We start from the raw sequence: 19,683 nt of genomic DNA, 5'->3' as shown, positions 1-19,683 counted from the left end.
AAACGTACACAAATATTATCTAGGCCGCTTAAAACATACCTATCTCCCATGTCAGTTTTAGATTCGCTATTACAGTTTCTACGTAACTATTGGATAAGATACATTACTCCCAAAGTAACCGTACATCATTTTTTTTACATACGTAAGAAGAATGATATCTATCTAACAGATAAAGGCACTTGCTGTATTATTTAACATTGTCATCGTGCATCATGTGCACTGAATAAAGGAATTGCTTAAATAAGTAAGTAGTTGTATTACGATCTGCATAAAAATATTTATATATTTTTTTACATATAACTCATTAAATTATTGTAAATAGATTTTTAAAATTACTTGTAAGAATTAATAATTAAAAAAAGAACTGGTTTTTTGAGGGCTGTGCATTATAAATCGAATATAATATAAATTTCAATATATACACGACGTACAGTACATATACTTGCATTTATTATTTGTGTATGTATGTGTTAAATTCTTCAGCTTAAAAGCTTCTTGTGTATTTTGTTCTTCAATTCAAAAGCTTCTTATGTGTTTTGATCAAAAGGATCTTAGCAATGTTGATAAATGGACCTCAGCCACCTGTTTGTTTAAAAGAGATAATGTTTTATTTCTAAGTCGACATGCTAGAAACAGTTTCTTTTGTGTCGATAATTTGTCACGATTTAACAGTAGTCTTTGTTTAAATTTTCTCATTCTACTTGAAGGGAAACATTTATTTGTGTTAAGCATTTAATCTATACAATGCTGCTCACCCAAAGCTTTCTCTGTTGTTTTTCTACATTTATCTGAATTATGTGTGTACAAATATCAGATAATAATATTTTATAGTTGCAGATATAATTAAGCTTGTAATGAGACATCATTTATGTTAGATGAATCTACAGTTTCTGCATTAAAGTCTGTTTTACCTTAGAAAAACTGATTACAGTCGCAGGTTAGTATAAACCGCATAAATTTTGAAAACGTAATTTGATATAGATTTATTTCTGGGTAATGATCAATAAAAAATGTAAAATTTTTTTCTACGAAATATTGATCGTATTTAATTTTCTTTGCTTTGTTAAACCTTTATGAATAAGATACTTATGAGAATTACAGATTTACTTAAGGATCATAATGTAAGATATGATGCACCTTTAATTAATATTATAGAATTAATAACGGAATTTCTAAGTCTTATAATATGTAGAAATTGTTTTGTACGACTATTTTATTTAAATTAATTTAATATAAATTACTTTTAAAAAATATTATTTATTTATGCTTTCTTGTTGGAAGTTGCAAACATCCTAATTATTAATTTTATTTTTTAGTAAAACTGTTTTATGTAATCAATATACTTGAAATTTTTTATAAGCACTTAAGTTAGATTTATTATTCTATTGCATAAGTATATAGAATCTCATTATATTTATTTGAGATTTCTTTTACACTCCACTCGTAATAGTGTAACTTGCAAACTCATAGCGAACTTATATAAGTCCAGTTCAGTAAGCAAACCTTACCTAGACAATAAGATACTGCATATTCGGCTCTATCTGTGACAATTATTGAGACTTTATTAAAAAGTACTGCGTGTGAAAATTAACTGCGTGTAATATTGCATTGTACCATATTATCAATAATAACAAATTTTAATAATAATATCTTGTGAAATGTTGTATATTTGATTAATAATTGGGCTGAAATTTGGAAAAATTTGTAGACCTATAAATTCCCACTCTTGTCCGTCTGTCTTTCTTTAATTTCTAGAACAGAGTTAGATAGATAAAAGACGAGATCAGATATGGAAACCTTAGGAGCAGTTGGTCTTGATTAATTATGTAGCGACATGCGATACAAACCGGAAGTCATGTTATTTCAATTCAAAAACTTTCCCTGTAAGGTGTTAAGTAGATGACCAGCACGACTCTATTGTTAAAGGAAAAGTATGATGTGGGGCAAGACACTAATTTGAGGTGGCGAGCATATATCTTAAATTAAATAAATTAAAAATATAATTAAAATTTCAGCCCGCCATTGTGACGATGTCACAATAAATATTTATTCGTTTAATATTCGATTTAAATCTGAATAGTCGTCAGATCAAAAAAGTTTACAAACAATCAATTTTTCTCAATTTAATGTCAAAATACTGTCCATGATCTTAAATGCTATTTTTTATGTTTACGTATTCTCTCTGCAATACTAACAAGAAGTGATATCATCAACCCCAAATACTTTCTTTCAAGTGATGTAAAACTATACAAATATATTTTCTTGAGATACAAGAGTTATTTAATTCAGCATCAGATTCCAGAATTACTAAATTTGTTTATTCACTTTATAGCGATTCAAAATATTTTTAAAACCATGTTTTAATTTCGGATAGTTAAAAAAAAATTTAATGCAGTTATGAAGAAATTGACTTTATTATATTAGGTTTACATTGAACGTAGATATCAATTATACAGTAGAAAAAAAGAGAGAATTCTAAAATAAATTCTATATAAGATGTTCAGTTTCGTTGAATAGAGTTATAAACGGAGTAGCAAGTAAAATCGTTTCGTCTATCGATTTTATAGACCTAATCATAAAATGTACAGTTTGACATTTAATTTCATTAATGCAACATTAATAAACTAAAGGTTACAGTGTTACTTTTATCATTTATTTTCAAATCAAAATGCAATTTAAAAAGTTTTACCATTAAAATTAATTATTAGCATTAAATAAAATAAATCAGAGAAAACAAGAAATAAAATAAAAGTCTAAATATACTAAATTATATCAATAAAGTTAATTAAAACAGAAAAATTCGCTGCAGCCAAAATTTAATGACAATTTTTTGTCATTTATAGAATTTTGTCAAATGGAAACAACACTATAAAGATAACAAAGTGATGATTTTTATATTAATGTTATAATATGATTAGGTAGCTTATGTTTTATGACATTTCAAAACGAAGTTATTATTGCAATCTGTTAAACACATTGAAAAATCTTTATGTAAATAAACGTTACAGTTACTGTATTTGATTCATATAACATAGAATGCAATTTTATACAATAACTCTCTTCTAATGACTACAAAGAATGAACGTCAGCATTTTTTAATATTAATTAACGGAAAACAAAAATTATTCTTTATTTTTTTTATTACTAAATCATTAAAATCGTTAAATTTTTATTAAAACTTGCTTGTTGAAGAATATTTTATAATTAAAAAATTTGAAAAATATTTTAATATTTTATAATTTAACATATTTTTATAAAGGTGCAGGTCAAAACAGGTAAATTTTTGGAAAGATATTTAAATATTATTTAATATAGACAATCCTTTTTTGCGATTATCTACATCTAGATATTTAAATCAACACTTGAAAAATAATATCAAATTCCGTTTTTAATAAAATTATTTTTTAACAATTACAATTGTTAAACAATTATAATCTGTCTTTTATAGGAAGTTCACAAAAAATAAAATATAAAATAAAAAAAATAATTGAATCAAGATCATCAATCATATTATGATTAATGTAAATGGTTTGTCTTATTTATTTTATAAGAAAATAGCTAAATAAATTAGATTTAGATATATAAATGTATAAATATAATACTATATAAATATATTTTTTTCTAATATAAAATATAAACTGTTATTAATATGATTTATGCAAAGAATATTGGCAATTGAATATTAAACTCAATTTAATGCCAAAAAATTACAATTTAGTAACCAAATAAAATAATAAATTAAAAATAAATAAAATAATATTTATGTTAAGATTTGAATTTAAATCAAAAATAAGGTTCGACGCATTAAACCCACATAGAAAATTACACTCCTGTTTTATTTAGCGTATTTTATTCAGTAATAATGACACAAATTGCATTTATATCACATCAGTGAATTAGATCAACTTTTTTTTTATAAATCAATATATTTCCTGAATTTTTAATAATTTAATATTTATATTTACACACACACACACACACACACTTTTTATTTACACTTTTTATACACACTTTGAATTATAGCGCTATTTATTTAAAGCCCTACAGAAAAAGAGAATTCTTTTTTTAAAATATTCATAAATTATGATATTATAATCTAAAATTTAATGCTTTTAATCTCTTCCTAAAAAATGTTTTTAATACTTGAGGATTAAAACAAGAAACATTAAATCAAACTGCCCGATGGTCCTAGTCTTTAAGCTACTTTATTTCAGAAAATAAACAAAATGAAAATAATAATTTCCTTTTTTAATTGTTGATTTTCATTTTTCTTTTGGATAACTGTAATATTTAAGCATTTATAATAATGCGAATTTTAAATGTGATTGATTGATTGGTTGGTTTAATGGATACGGCAACGCAACACGTGTTCGGTCTGCCAAGAGGAGATGCCTCTCGGGAAGACTTTCTATAAAAATGTTTTCATTTATATAGAACTAATTAATTAATTAATGTATTTTGATGAACGGAAACTTGTGGACAGGAAAATGACATAATTTTTTATTTCTGGTATATTTTCCTGTGATGTAAAAACCAGCCTTTTAGACACGTAAAGAAAACACGGAAAATTCTACGTTATCGAGGTGAGGGGCAAAGTTATTATTCTCATCATATCACAAATCAAGAAAAACAAAAATCAACGTCATCAATGTTTTCTTTTGGGTTATTTTGCTTCCTACTAAAACACAACAAACAAGTGAAATATTTCTTCCTGTGGCCAAAGAAAAATATCTACAAAACAACAACAGAAAAAATCACAGATAAATAAATTTGTTTGGAATTAATTATTTTGTTCTATATATATGGAATCTTTTTTCCATACTTCCATTTACTAACTTGCGAGAAATTCAAAACTAATTTATATATTAGGACCTAATATTTGATTAGTTTCTAAGATATAAATTAGTTTTGAATAAATAGAGAAGATTAACGCCGAGAATTTTCATTTTTTTTTCAAGAAAAAATAGAAATTAGATATTTTATTGTTATTAATTTAATAGTATTTTTAATTCTAAAAAACGTTCGTCCAACAGGAATTTTTTGCTTTTAATCTGATATGAAATATGACAATGTTGCTATAATAGATTAATTATAAGAAATATTATTATATTTATTTATATTTGATGATTTCATCAAAATACGACCATGTTACAATTAATGAATGAGAGAAATTGTACAAAGTAATTCAGAAATTCTTCCACAATAGCTGCTATGGCAGCTATTTGCGCTTCTATGTCGTGTCATCATGCGCCATGTTGAAGTACGCGTAATAATAATAAATATACGAATACATGAACAAAAGAAAAACAAACACGTTATATTAAAGAGAAAAAACCAGTTTGCCGTTGCATAAAACAATAAAGAAAATTTTGTATTCTTGGAACCACAAAAGATTGCCATGTCAAAGGTTTTCTAGATCAACCGGTATATTGAAACTTTTAAAATTGTTATTACAATTTAAAATTATTAATTAATAGCTAAATAAAAAATTTATATTAATTATTTTTAATAGACTTATTAATTCAATATGTATCATAAAATAATAATGAAATTTTAAGCTTAATTATTAAAGATCATTATTGAAGATTGACAAAACCTAAATTCATCAAAGCTTAAAATTTTATAAGATAAATAATTATATTATAATCTATATAAAATGACTACTGTTGCTTAAAAAAATCAAAAATACCAAGTCTGATTTTGTTTTCTTCGAATATCTTAAATTTATTTGTTATTTTTTTAAATTAAAAACACCACAAATTTCGAATTACATAATACTTTAAATTATATTTACTTGTATCTTTTCCTGTTAGAGTTCTTCACTCTCCCTTCTTTTGGACTTGAAAATTAATCAAGAAAACATATATTAGAGCTTTAAAGTAAGTAAAAAATTAATTTTAATTTCATTTAATCGGCTTAAAATAATAAACCAGAATTTTAGTCAATGATAAATTTATGTTTTCTAAATTTGAATTATTCATAACATTATTTACATATGATAATGTTTTTTGAATTTAATTTTTTATGAATGGTTTTAATTATAGATCTTCAGCTTATTTCAAGAAAAAATAATATAACACCAGCATTCTATTACGAAAGTTTAGAATTTATAGATTTAAATTAATCATTTTACTTATTGAACTGCATACATGCATGCAATAATAATGTGAAAGGTAGGATCAAATTTAAATGCTAATACATTTTAGAATTAATGACTATCAATTATTTACTCTAGCAATTAACATTTATTTTAATTGATGAAAAATGTATTATATTTTCAATATTTACCAAATAATAGGCATATAATTCATATATTTTATGTAAATATTAATTTTCAATTGTTAAATTTACCATTAAATATAAATGTTTTTTTTAACAGAAAATTATTTATATAATTATACTAAAATTATTTTAAAGAATAATTAATATATGTAAAATCTAATTTATTGAATAATCTCAATAATAAATAATAAACAATTTACATTTTAAAACGATTTAAATAATTTGATTTGAATTTCTTCCAGAAACATGAAATTTTTCATTTTGATATTTCATATTTCTCACAATGCCGAATGATTACTGAAACATTAGCAGAATTATTTTCATAACAGTGGATCCTTTAATCAAGATTTGTGTTTTTATTATTTTATAAAAATTCTCTACATTGCTGACGTTGTTAAATAATAAGGATTAACTATTTAAGCATTAATGCACTCATTAGAAAATTCTCAAAATGAAAATTCTTGTTCAAGTGCAAATCTTGAAGAAGAATGTAACAGCCCAAATCAAAGCGAAACTTCTAATTCTCAAAATGAAACTTGTTGTTCAAGTGCAAACCTCGAAGACGATTTTAAAAGCCCAAATCTTCAAATTGAAATTTCTAAATCAGTCTGTTCCGAAACAGTCACAATCACTGAAGCCATACAGTCTAACAATGAAAACAAGTTTTGCAACTTAGAAGAAGATGAAATTGAAAAAGAGAATGTCCCAAACTTAGAAAATACGTTAAATGAAGAATTTCATGCACTCTCTATCGAGAATGAAAATACTCCTACACCATTGCAAGAAGACATTTCTCCTGCAAAAACCCCTATTACAGTAGAAGAAAAACGAAAATCAAAATCTAAAAGAAAACCACCATTAAAAGCTAGCTTATTTTATAATGTACCACCGACAACATATTTTGGTACATCTTCAGAAAGAATTTTTCCTCTACCAAGAAAAGTTCGGAGTTCTTTGTTGTGGAAGTTATCTACAATTACCCCAAAATTAATAACTCAAACGATTTCCCGATCTGGATTTCGTTTGACTGAAGATATTCGTTGGATAGCGACTTGGGGCAAACACATGAGATGCAATGAGTTTAGATTTATAAGAAATACTCAGAAAATAAATCATTTTCCCGGTTCTTTTAATTTAGGAAGGAAAGATCATTTGTGGTTAAATATAGTCAGAATGCAATGCATACACAATGAAGAAGAATTTTCTTTCATGCCCGATACTTACGTTTTACCGGAAGATTTAATAAAATTACGCCAAGTTTGGAGGGAAGAAAACAAAATTTTATGGATCGTCAAACCGCCAGCTTCTGCTAGAGGAATTGGTGTCGACGTTATATATAAATGGGCACACGTGCCTAAAACACATCCAGCCGTTGTTCAAAAATATATATCTCGTCCTTTTCTAATTAATGGTAATAAGTTTGATTTAAGAATTTATGTCTTAGTTACGAGTTTTGACCCGCTAAGGATTTATGTATTTAAGGAAGGATTGGTTCGATTTGCATCAGTGCAATATTCTCGCTCGGTTAGATACATAGGTGAAAAGTTTAGGCACCTCACAAACTATAGTATTAATCGAAAGAATTCTTCCTATAAAGTCAGCGAAGACAAAAACTTATTCGAAGGGCATAAATGGTCTCTAAAATGTCTTTGGGATTATTTAAAAACAAGGGACATAAACACCGAACAACTTTGGTCTTCTATAATCGATATTGTGATAAAGACATTACTTAGTGCTTACGATCCTATAAGCAAACTAATCAAATATTACATTAAGAGTAGATACTGTTGTTACGAATTATTTGGTTTTGATATTATCTTTGATGAAAAATTAAAACCTTGGTTATTAGAGGTAAACATCTCTCCTAGTCTCCATTCGAATTCTCAACTTGATATAGATGTTAAAAGTCAATTAATTAAAGACATGTTCAACACCGTAGGCTTCCAAATTCCGGATGACATTAATATTACTTCGGAAACGGAACAGGAAGTATTGCAAATGTGCAACATCACACCGAAAGAAACAACAAGACTTTGTATAAATCATCATCTTCATCACTCACATTTAAGTCACGAGGAAAGAGTAAAACATATTAGATTCGAACAAAATTGGTGCGAGGAATCAATTTTAAAAGACTTAACGGGTGATGACGTGAGACGTTTAATAGAAAGCGAAGATGAATTATCCCGATGTGGTCATTTCATTCGCGTTTTTCCATCCGAAATTTCCTCATCGTATTTAAAATACTTTGAAAAACCTAAATATTATAATTTATTACTCGATGCATGGGAAAAACGCTTTCAAAATGATAGAAAAAGTGGAATCGACTTTCTACAAATGATGTGCGAAGTGGGTATCCATCTTCATCCTGGTAGAAATCTAGAAGAGAAAAAAGTTATAACTTATTCTAAATCGCCATTGTCTACCATAAATAAGAAATCAAATAAAAACTCCATATTATTATCTAGAGTATAATCCGTCGAAAACATTCAGAAAAATCAATTCATTAAAATTTCAAACNCCCGGGATTTCCCGGTATCCGGAGAAACAGTTCACTTTTTTCCCGAAATTACGGGACAAGCAAAAGACCTGGAAATGAGAAACCCTACTTCATAGGATCAACAAATGAAAATTTTGGTATAGGTTAAACAGTTTTATTCAATAATATTGATTATTAATGTAAGATATTTGTTCAAAGGTTTTAGGATAATTTATAGAATAGATACAAGAAAAATTATTAGTATTTCTTTTTTTTTCAACTATCTTTCAGTTGATTCTTTAATGCAATTACTATTTCTCTATATTTTACTCTCTCTGCTATGTTGCTTTCAAATTTGTGATGAGCTCATAGGATTTCTTGTAATAGAAATTATTCTTATATTATCAATAAAAGCACATTTAAAACAAAAATAAAATAAAAATAAAGAAAAGCAAACGTTGGAAACTAGAAAAAATGACGAATCCATATTTCAACACAACACTTCTTTAAGGTTTGAAAGTTGTGTAAAAATAACCTATGTGATTTGAAGTTTATTAAGGTTGTATATCAAGTAAAGATATTCATTAACTANTTTCCTCATCGTATTTAAAATACTTTGAAAAACCTAAATATTATAATTTATTACTCGATGCATGGGAAAAACGCTTTCAAAATGATAGAAAAAGTGGAATCGACTTTCTACAAATGATGTGCGAAGTGGGTATCCATCTTCATCCTGGTAGAAATCTAGAAGAGAAAAAAGTTATAACTTATTCTAAATCGCCATTGTCTACCATAAATAAGAAATCAAATAAAAACTCCATATTATTATCTAGAGTATAATCCGTCGAAAACATTCAGAAAAATCAATTCATTAAAATTTCAAACGAAGAATAATAGCGTAATATCTAATTTATATCTTTTCGGCTGTTGAATTTATCTTATTTTGATTTTTTTTTAAATTTTTAGTGAATTTTTAATTTGTAAAAAACAAAATTTTTAATTATAAATTTTTCGTTATGTACTGTATAAATTTACATTGTAATTGACGAAAAATATTCGTGAACAAATGAAATTATAGAGGAATACTTTTGATTTCTGCTTAATTTTGCGTATATCATGAGAAAAAAAACGAAAAGCTATTTGAAATTTTAATGAAATATAACAGCTATAAAAATAATACAAATTTTTACAATTAAATTTTTGTTATATTTTTGAAATATATAAATTATACGAATAAAATAAAATGTAATTTATATTGTAAATTATATTCAAATTTAATATTTTTTTATTTTTAATACTGTATAATTCTTCGTCGTAGTAGAAAATTTCATTTCGATATTATGATTTTGTAAAGTACAAAAGTTTATTATAAAATGTAAAAAAAATTATTAATTAAATGTCATAATTCTATGCTTTTCTGTCATTTACTTTAAAAAATAGTTATAGAAAAATTTATATTTAAATTTTTAAAATAGAGTTAAAAGTTAAATACGAATGTTAGATTTCACACGATGTATTCTTTTTCTTATGTATTTTTATACCTGGAAGATGCATTTTTCATATTTTTAAAATGTATTGAGCGTTTGTTATAAATAAATTGATGCAAATATTATTTATTTTTTTATTTTTTAAATAATTACATTCACACAAAAGCAAAAAAATAATAATCTGTATTAAATTTATTGACGAAAAACATTTTTAAAATGAATTTAAAACAAAGATTCCCTGCCATACACAGTGTTTTCAATTAATTTGGTAGACTTTATTGTCTTTGTGTTAGTATTACATTGTCTTTAGAATATTAATATGCTTTATCTTAGTAAAATATATTAATATTCTACAGATTTTCTGTGCACATTTACGTGATCTTTTTAGAGTATGAAATTTATGTAGTATGCAGTTGTTTAAATTTATTTTTCTAACTTAAAATTTGCTTCGTTAACTGATTTGCCAACGAGAAAATTGTTTTATTTATTTAAAATATTTATTTATTTATTATTATATTTATTTATTTAAAATACAATAATAAAATATTCAAAAATTTTAATCTGATTTTGAGTCCTTAAATTCTGTCCTATTGTATTCACGCAAAAGATTTAATCACTGAATGTTTCTATGAGAATGTAGTCATAATTCAAGCGAGTCTGAAACAGTTCTATGAATATAAATTCATTTTAAATAATTTTTTATAATAAAAGTTGAATTATTCCGGTTAAAATATTCTGGCACAACGATAAAAAATTTCAGAAATATTAATTATTTTTTAAATAAAAAACAAATACACGTTTATTTTGTGTGAAGGAGAAAGGATTGGATTCAAATGATGTAAAATGTTTTTTCTGCAATAAGGAAAATAAAAATAACTGATCATGAAACAACGTTTTTACACGGATCTTCACGTTGAATGTTTTACTAATCATCCAATATTTTCTATTATAGCTTATCATCGTTAAGACATGAAATTTGTGACTTTTATTTATATCTTTATACCTGTAGAATTTCAAACCTTCTTAATAAGTGTTTCGGTTATTATAAAAAAACGCTAAACTTTCACTCTCCTAACTGTATAGTACGATCTCAAAACTTGAAGTAGAAATGTAATTTTGAATCCTCCTCTTTACCTTTTTTGTACTGATGAAGAGCTTTTTTTCTTCTCATATCGTCAATGCAGATGTACCACGCAATCTGTTTTAAATATCTTGAAGTGTAATAGTTATACTATATTCGTTTTGTTTTTCTATCGCCGCTTTATTTGCACTTTGACATTTATTTCTAGAGAAATTTTTGTCGACACGATGTCTTTTTGGGATGCTGCCATTATTTCTTTTTAGCCATTTCTGATAAGAATAATATTTATGGATCGAACAGTAGATTGTTTAATATACATTAAATCAGCAATTTATCAACACTATCTTATATACTTATTCTACACACAATGTTTAGGCCTACGTATACTAATTCTGACTTATTTCTTTTAATTTCCTAGGTTGTTTACTCATGTTTTGTTAAAATTAACTTATATTATGGAAAATAATAATTAATTTCTTTTCGAGCTGTTAGTGGAAGCGCTTATTATTTATGTTTTCGACAAGAGTTCTAAAGGAGGTTCTGTAACTCTCTCTATTCTTCACTCTAAATCCTTATATAATGCCAATAATAGATTATTTTTTATTATGGATCTACTTTAGTATTCTGATTTGTTATGAATGAAGCATGTTTTTCTGTTTTGTTTACTTAATCTTAAATGGTATCTATTTAAGTGTACTTCACATCCTTGAAATTCTATTAAATATCCGTGAACGATTTATTATATAAAATAATTATAATCTTAGTGTTTAGTACATTNTGTCACTGTATTTGAACAAAGATGCAGTTGCTATTCATGCTTGTTTTGCGATCAGATGTTCATCTCACCTGATGGTCTGTCTGGTCATCTATAGCCTGCTTACAGTGTGTTTGCGCCGAAATATCCACCATTAACAACACCTTCCTAGAGTTAGGTCAGAATGTCCCAGATGGCAGTTTGATGAAACGGCCATTGGACCCAGCCCAATAATGCAATTGTACATGATGTCTTTGATAGTGTTGCGCAGACATGCTTAGCATTTGAAGACCTCTAAACAACAGATATAGTGAAGTCTGAACATAGTAAACTTTTGCAAGCCGTTTTATAGGATACTGGGGTAGCAATTTTGAGGTACTCTGATGGCATTACCTGGCATGCAATCGAACCATAAACGTATTCACTTACAAACCTGCCTGAGATACGGGGTATAGCTGCCGAGTTTTGCAATAATAGAATAACTCTACCCGGGTGCGTACTATTTTTGTCAATGAGTATATAAACCGATCAATAATTTTTAAGATTTACATAATATTTGATTTGAACATGATCCTACGAAATAATTTAAATTTATATTTAATGTATAAAATGGAATATCGGTTTTTATGGATCCATTTTCTACGAGTCCAGCCAATCACAGCCCGGCACGTGTGCAGTTTACGGACTACGGCTGTTTGAAAGGTTTCTTCCATAAAATTAATCGATTCTAAACTAATTCGACTCAACATTTCCAAAATACGTATAATTTTTTGGGAATCCATATAAACTATGCTATAAACAAAAAATTGTAGGATTAATTACCGAGCGTGCACCGTTCGACGGCGCCATTGCTTAAACTTGTTTTCGTCGTGGAGCATGTCGTCGAATGGCGCTCGCGTGCTTACTGATAAATTATTTTTTTTGCGAAAAATTCGCTGAACTTTGGAGACATCATTTATATAAATATAATTTTTATGGACGTTAAATGATAAATGTAGTTCCGCTGCTCGTTTAAACTCAGCGGTTTGTGCAATATCCGCTATTGGTCTAGATTCGACCAATAATGTCGCGACACGAGTCGGCGATGACGTTTTATCGTATTATAGGAGTTTTTTAGCGTGTTTGTACGAATACTGTCGCATTTTTTTCGCCGTAATATAGGAATCCGAATTATAGGAACCCGTGTTATAGGGGGGTCTACAGTATATTGGCCAGAATAAATTAAAAATATTTTTAAATTTTGCATAAAGAAAACATACACTAATCTAAGTGCGTAAGATACCTTTGTTTTCGTCAGATTAGATCATCAAAGCACACTATTTAAACAAAAATATTTTTGGTATTTCAATTCGCCTAATAGATATTCATCTACATCTTTATAAAAAAACCCGAAAAAGTTTTCGAACGATAACAGTATTAACCAATATTTTCTCGATTTCAGTTCGTTAACATTCCTATATCGATTTCATTATTTTGATTCTTTCTTATTCTGTTACTTAGTATTATTAGTTTTTTTATCCTTTTCGATTAACATCTCGTTTCGGATTTCTGATATTATGATATAATATGACAATTGAAATTGTTTTCTTCTTCTGTATCCATTAAAAGTATAAAATAAAAATTAAGTGACGGTTTTAATTTTTAATTTTTTAACAGACAATAATCTTAAAGTAAGCCATTTCTTATGTAATTCATCAATTAAATTTCGATTAAATTAAATTTTTCTTAGTATTTTCGGTATTTTTCGGCCACATTGCCAGTCTCGGTTTCACTCATTACAAGTGAATTAAAAATGCAATGAGATGAATCAGAATGAATAAGGAAGGAAACAAAACTGAAATTCAAATTATTGTCAACGAATTCAAGTTGACTGAATTTTCTCTCTCTTCAGAGTACTATAGATTATAAAATCGACTTCAGTCTTTCTCAGTAATAATTATATCTGACCTAACTGCAACTTCCACTCTAGATCTATCATTCGTAGACGGAAGAAGCTGGCGTTCTATCTGATCTAAAAATTTTCGATGGACGAATCTGGAGACCAAGCAAGTGTGGCAATGTGAAGGATAAATTCTTGGGAAACCCTGGCTGTGTGTGTGGCCAAACATCATCACGCTAAAAAATGGTTATTTGCAGCCATTTCCCACTGTATGGGAGGCAACACACGAGGGCGCAAGATTTCCAGAACAAACCAATTTGCCGTCAATGACTCTCGTACAGTTACTAACTGTGACTGACTGTCATACGAGATGGTTTTGGCAGAACGCTAGCAATGGATGCTGTGTATTATTCAGAGTAAAGGCGGGATTAAGCGCTCATCAGTGGTCGTCTGATCACAAACAGAATCTGGATTCGTTGCTAAAGCTAATACATTGCCAGCTCGTAGCAACCCATGCTTCTCTGTCACAGCATCATTGCAAACGAAGCCGACAAAGTTGGAATGCTAATAGCAGGACGTGTGGCCGTCGTTGCACTTGAAATTTGCCTTGGCATTGCCTCTGCCTATGATAAGGACAAGGTTCTGCAGTGAAACTTCTATCTGTCACTGTATTTGAACAAAGATGCAGTTGCTATTCATGCTTGTTTTGCGATCAGATGTTCATCTCACCTGATGGTCTGTCTGGTCATCTATAGCCTGCTTACAGTGTGTTTGCGCCGAAATATCCACCATTAACAACACCTTCCTAGAGTTAGGTCAGAATGTCCCAGATGGCAGTTTGATGAAACGGCCATTGGACCCAGCCCAATAATGCAATTGTACATGATGTCTTTGATAGTGTTGCGCAGACATGCTTAGCATTTGAAGACCTCTAAACAACAGATATAGTGAAGTCTGAACATAGTAAACTTTTGCAAGCCGTTTTATAGGATACTGGGGTAGCAATTTTGAGGTACTCTGATGGCATTACCTGGCATGCAATCGAACCATAAACGTATTCACTTACAAACCTGCCTGAGATACGGGGTATAGCTGCCGAGTTTTGCAATAATAGAATAACTCTACCCGGGTGCGTACTATTTTTGTCAATGAGTATATAAACCGATCAATAATTTTTAAGATTTACATAATATTTGATTTGAACATGATCCTACGAAATAATTTAAATTTATATTTAATGTATAAAATGGAATATCACAAATTTAATTTACCGGAAATTTATTCTGAATTTTTTTTGTCCTAACTTAACATAAATAAAGTTTAAAATGCATTTATAAACTTAGACTATTTCTATAATTTTACACTCATTTATCAAAGAGTGTTATTGTAAATTAGGATTCGAATAATTATTTATACTTGAATATAAATAAAAGGAATTTCGATTAAAATAAACAAAGAAATGTTTTCAGAATATAGTTTATAAAGAAAAAAATCAGTTTGTTCTTTACTACCGGCACTTGATGGATTATCGTGTAACATTTAAGAAGACATTATCTCTTACAGAAATAAATAATGGATATTGTAATGTTCGAGTCGTGCAAAGGACATAAAGAAATGAAATAAAATATTAATTAAAAAATATTTAAATTGTAATTAAAGTGTGTTTATTATTATTTTAATTCATTGAAATAAATATTAATGACAAATTTTGCCAAGAATCTCTTATTGAAGTCGAGTCATTGTAACTTTTTACTTTAGTTTCATAAGAGCTTAAGGAAAATTAATTATATGTTAATAGTCACAAAATGGTTCTTTCAATATCAATTTATTCAATTTAATCACAAATCTGACGATAAAAGATGTTGTGGAAGGCGAAATAAAAATTATTTTTAAGATGGCATCTCTGAAAAGTCCAAATGTAAAATTCACCTATTCCATTATAACAATGTTTTAATCACATTAATTATTATTTTTTCTTTTATATGTTAGTATCTTATTCTCCTATTCTGATTTTTAAAAATATTTTACTTTAATCTTTCGAGATTTACGAGGTGTTCATTGATGCTAAACTGTAAGAGGGCCTTTCCGCCGAGCGGTTAGGTGGTAGCCTAAAAATGTAAAAACTCTATATTAAATTGCTCGAGCTTTAATTAAATTGGTAAATTTTAAGTTAAAAAAAGTATGTAATAATTTATTTTAACCAATTTTTATAAAAAGTAGTTAATTTATAATCAAGTTACAAATTCATAACATGGTATTATTTTATAGAATTTACTTTGTAACTGGGTTAATGTGTTAAATTTAATAAAATACTACATTTTCTATGAATCGTTAACAAGCTAATTTCATATAAAAACTCAAAAAGTAATTACATTTTTAAAAGTCTGATTAAAAATTAATCCAAGTGAAATTTCAATTTTTTTTTAAATTTCATTTTAAAGGGTTTTTTTTTCATTAAATAAAACAAATAGTTAAGAAATGTTTTAAAAGTGTATTTCCGTATACGCAGACAAAAGAACTATTGCAAGCATTAACTGCCAAATATAATTGATAGACATAAAAACTATATTTGGAGAGAACAGAAAGCTTGTAACTATAATCGTTAATGAATTTGGTCTCGTTCCGGGTAAACGAATACTTTATTACGATAAATTTTATTACGAGAAATTGTTATCCCTATACAATACTATGCAATTTTACGATTTAGTTGCATTATACAACTATAAATGTAACTAATAAATTTAGTCCTTTCCGTTTCTTTCATCTATGACGTGATACGAATCCTGGCAATGAAAGAAATATATTTACTATAATTGAATTACCCAAGTAAATTATTATGAAATAGTCATTTTTAAATTATAAATAATTAGTATTATCTTTAATTTACTGATTTGTATTTAGACTATAATCAGTTAATTAATAAATTCTATAAAATTCTATCATTTATTTCTTCGATTTTCAAACTTACTCGACAAAAAAGTGCAATATATCAACAAAATTGAATCTTTATTCATTTGATTTTATTAAAAAGTATGTGTCGACACAATATATAAATGTAAAAATATATACGGTAGAACCTCAATTTAACGGATTAATTCGGGCGAGGGAGTGTCCATTAAAGCTGAAAGTCCGTTATATATTAAAGTAGGTTTTCCGAGTGTCTGTGTCTTTGTTTATCCGTTTTTACTTATGTAGATACGTTTGTATAATTAAAATTAAGTACGTAAGCGAAGTTTAATTTCATAGAAACGTTTTATATATGTAAGTTTATTATTGTTTATGCATTCACCATAGTTCTGAGAATAATGAACAAGAATACGATTTAAATCGAAATAAATAAACAAGCATTTACATCCGTTAAATAGAGGTTTTACAGGTATTAATTTAATTCAAAATATTACATTAAAACCTCGATTTCTTGCTGTACTAATAATTTGAGTTGGAGAGTATATATTTTAAGTAAAATAAATTAAAAATATGATTTAAAAAAATTGCAGTCCGGCATTGTAACGATGTCACAATAAATAATTGCTCGTTAATAATTATAATACTTGACTTATTATTTTTTTAAATTAAGCTAAAAATAACGCTCGGAAAATCTTGTGAAATGAATGAAAAACTTCAAACTTTCTGTTTTTCTAGATGTTTGAAGTGTCTTTAATCTCCTTTACGTTATGAACAAGTTTCAAAATGAATGACTTTTCAACTCTTTTTTAAAATTTAATTTATCAATTAATAAACTAAAAATTTACGATTATTTCTAATAAAGTGAAGGCATAATACTCAATACAAACGTCATTACATAATTCCTTTCCTTTATATTTATTTTTTATTTTATCTTCTAAGATTTTAAACTAACTTTCCTTATAATTCAGTTAATTTATCCCGATATTTCTAACAGTTACTAATATAGTTTTTTTTTTTTTAATTTGATCGTAATCAATTGGTTTCTTTTTTCTGTTGACAGTATTTTATAACTTCTGTTGCAGTTAAAATAATTTATTATTACGAGATTAGCTGTTTATTAAAGAGTGTTATTTAAAACTGTATTCATTTTTACGAATAATAAAAGTTTATTAACTAATTTCCACATAACATAACTGCAATATCTCATTGATTGATAATTTTTCAAAGAATAGCTTTTCTGTATTAATTAAAATTAAGACAGAATCCATCGAAATCAGTCATATTTATTCACTTCAGTGCCTGGACCTATATTAAACTGGCAACGGCCTTCTTTTTTAGATGAAACAGGAGCAGGAAACTCTTGATAATTAAAAAAAAAACCTGTATGATAAAATTCCATTTCGTTCCTAATTTTCCTTAAAAATTTTATTACTCACAATTTCATTTTTTCACTGGAAATTTTTGTTCACTATTTTCATAATGTATATTAAATTATAATTTACTTCTCTGTGCCAATCATTAACTATATGAATTCGTAGAATACGAATGTTAAAAATGGGAATGCTGTAAATTACATTCATACGTTCGATATAGAAATGCTAGTTTTTAAATATTTCGATCAATAATTGTCATTAATTTATATTATAAAGTTATAAATGGTAAATCGGAATGTCAATAGAAGTTGTTTTAAGCTATTTATATATAAAGAAAAACAATTTAAACACAATTAATATAGATTTTCATCATTTATCTTTTATAACATTTAAAAAACAAGAAAAAAAATCTAAAAAATATTCTTTCGATATTTTTAAATGTTTGATTTAGTCTTAGTTTTATTTAAAAAGAAAAAAAAAGAAAACAAACGTTAAAAATATTTTAAATCGATCATTTAGTGCTCGAGAATAACATCCCGCCATCTGGTGAATAAAATTTATATTAATAAAATCTTTGTAAATATTTCTTTTGGAAAAGATAATGTAACGAAAATTAAACATTAAAGCTCTTTAAAGTTACCAATTGGCACAATAAAGATTTCATCCGAGTTCATAATTTAATTTTAACGATGCTATAAAGTGAAATGAAACATAATAACTTCCTATAACAAGCTATAATTATGGACTCATCCATCATCCTTTCTTATTTCTAGACACAGGCGGATCAAGTTTTATCCCTTTTAAACTATGTATTAATATTTTAAAGTTACAATTTTACATCGGTTTACGATAACCATGATTCATTATTACACTTCATTATCAACAGTATCAGATCGAAGAATAGACGTCACTTCATACGTTCTGGAACGATTACATCTCTCCATCTTGTTCTGCTTTAAAAACCAGAAAATATTTTTCTAGAATGTAAGTGTTTTATTCAAAAACCAAAAGAAAAAACAGAAAAATATATTTTATTTCAAAGCTATTATAAATAAGAAGATAAAGATGAGAAGTAACAGCATCACTTTTCATCTTTATCTTCTTAGATAGAGAAATTTTCAATAAATAAATGATACTTTTAGCTGAAGTAAATAGAATTATTTAGAATTTATAATCTTTTTTTAAAATATTTTCATTATTTATATATTAAGATAAATATTTAAGAATATTTTAAACTTTACTTTCGATACATAAATTAAAAACATATTTATACTTTAATATACTTTGTATTATCAGCGATATTTTTATTTAAATGATTCCGATAATATTTTGGCATAAAAGTATCGAGAATTTAATCTCTTCTTTAGTTATGAAAATAGTTAATAACATCAGATTTGAGTTTTCGATCGCTTTACTGGACTTTAATCCTTTGATGATT

At 26.7% G+C, this 19,683-nt stretch overlaps 1 protein-coding gene across 4 annotated transcripts; it reads left to right on the top strand.

Moving 5' to 3' along the window:
• The first annotated feature begins 217 nt into the window (after positions 1 to 217).
• On the top strand, positions 218 to 9,684 carry LOC111613060 (tubulin polyglutamylase TTLL4-like). Of its 4 annotated transcripts, XM_023354360.1 has the most exons (5): positions 5,367 to 5,424; positions 5,814 to 5,879; positions 6,045 to 6,173; positions 6,525 to 8,525; positions 9,373 to 9,684. In XM_023354360.1, the coding sequence occupies exons 4-5, from the start codon at positions 6,709 to 6,711 to the stop codon at positions 9,602 to 9,604; spliced, it is 2,049 nt and encodes a 682-aa protein (XP_023210128.1). In that variant the 5' UTR covers positions 5,367 to 5,424; positions 5,814 to 5,879; positions 6,045 to 6,173; positions 6,525 to 6,708; the 3' UTR covers positions 9,605 to 9,684. The 4 variants fall into 4 exon arrangements, with proteins under 4 accessions (XP_023210127.1, XP_023210126.1, XP_023210128.1 ...); XM_023354359.1 differs by lacking the exons at positions 5,367 to 5,424; positions 9,373 to 9,684 and adding an exon at positions 218 to 244 and having other exon boundaries at positions 6,525 to 8,796; XM_023354358.1 differs by lacking the exons at positions 5,367 to 5,424; positions 9,373 to 9,684 and adding an exon at positions 3,437 to 3,521 and having other exon boundaries at positions 6,525 to 8,796.
• The last annotated feature ends 9,999 nt before the right edge of the window (positions 9,685 to 19,683 follow it).

The sequence above is a fragment of the Centruroides sculpturatus genome, unplaced genomic scaffold (genome assembly GCF_000671375.1).
Source record: "Centruroides sculpturatus isolate CEXI.00-Female unplaced genomic scaffold, Cexi_2.0 scaffold1629, whole genome shotgun sequence".
Classification (NCBI taxonomy): Eukaryota; Metazoa; Arthropoda; class Arachnida; order Scorpiones; family Buthidae; genus Centruroides; species Centruroides sculpturatus.
Note: the sequence above shows the minus strand (reverse complement) of the source record. Positions and strands in the feature narration are given on the sequence as shown.

Excerpts from the sequence above, each read along its gene's own strand:
- LOC111613060 (XM_023354360.1), top strand. The coding sequence starts at position 6,709 with ATGCACTCATTAGAAAATTCTCAAAATGAAAATTCTTGTTCAAGTGCA. Across the intron at positions 8,526-9,372 it reads ATTTCCTCATCGTATTTAAA|ATACTTTGAAAAACCTAAAT; the intron begins ATACTTTGAAAA and ends ATCGTATTTAAA.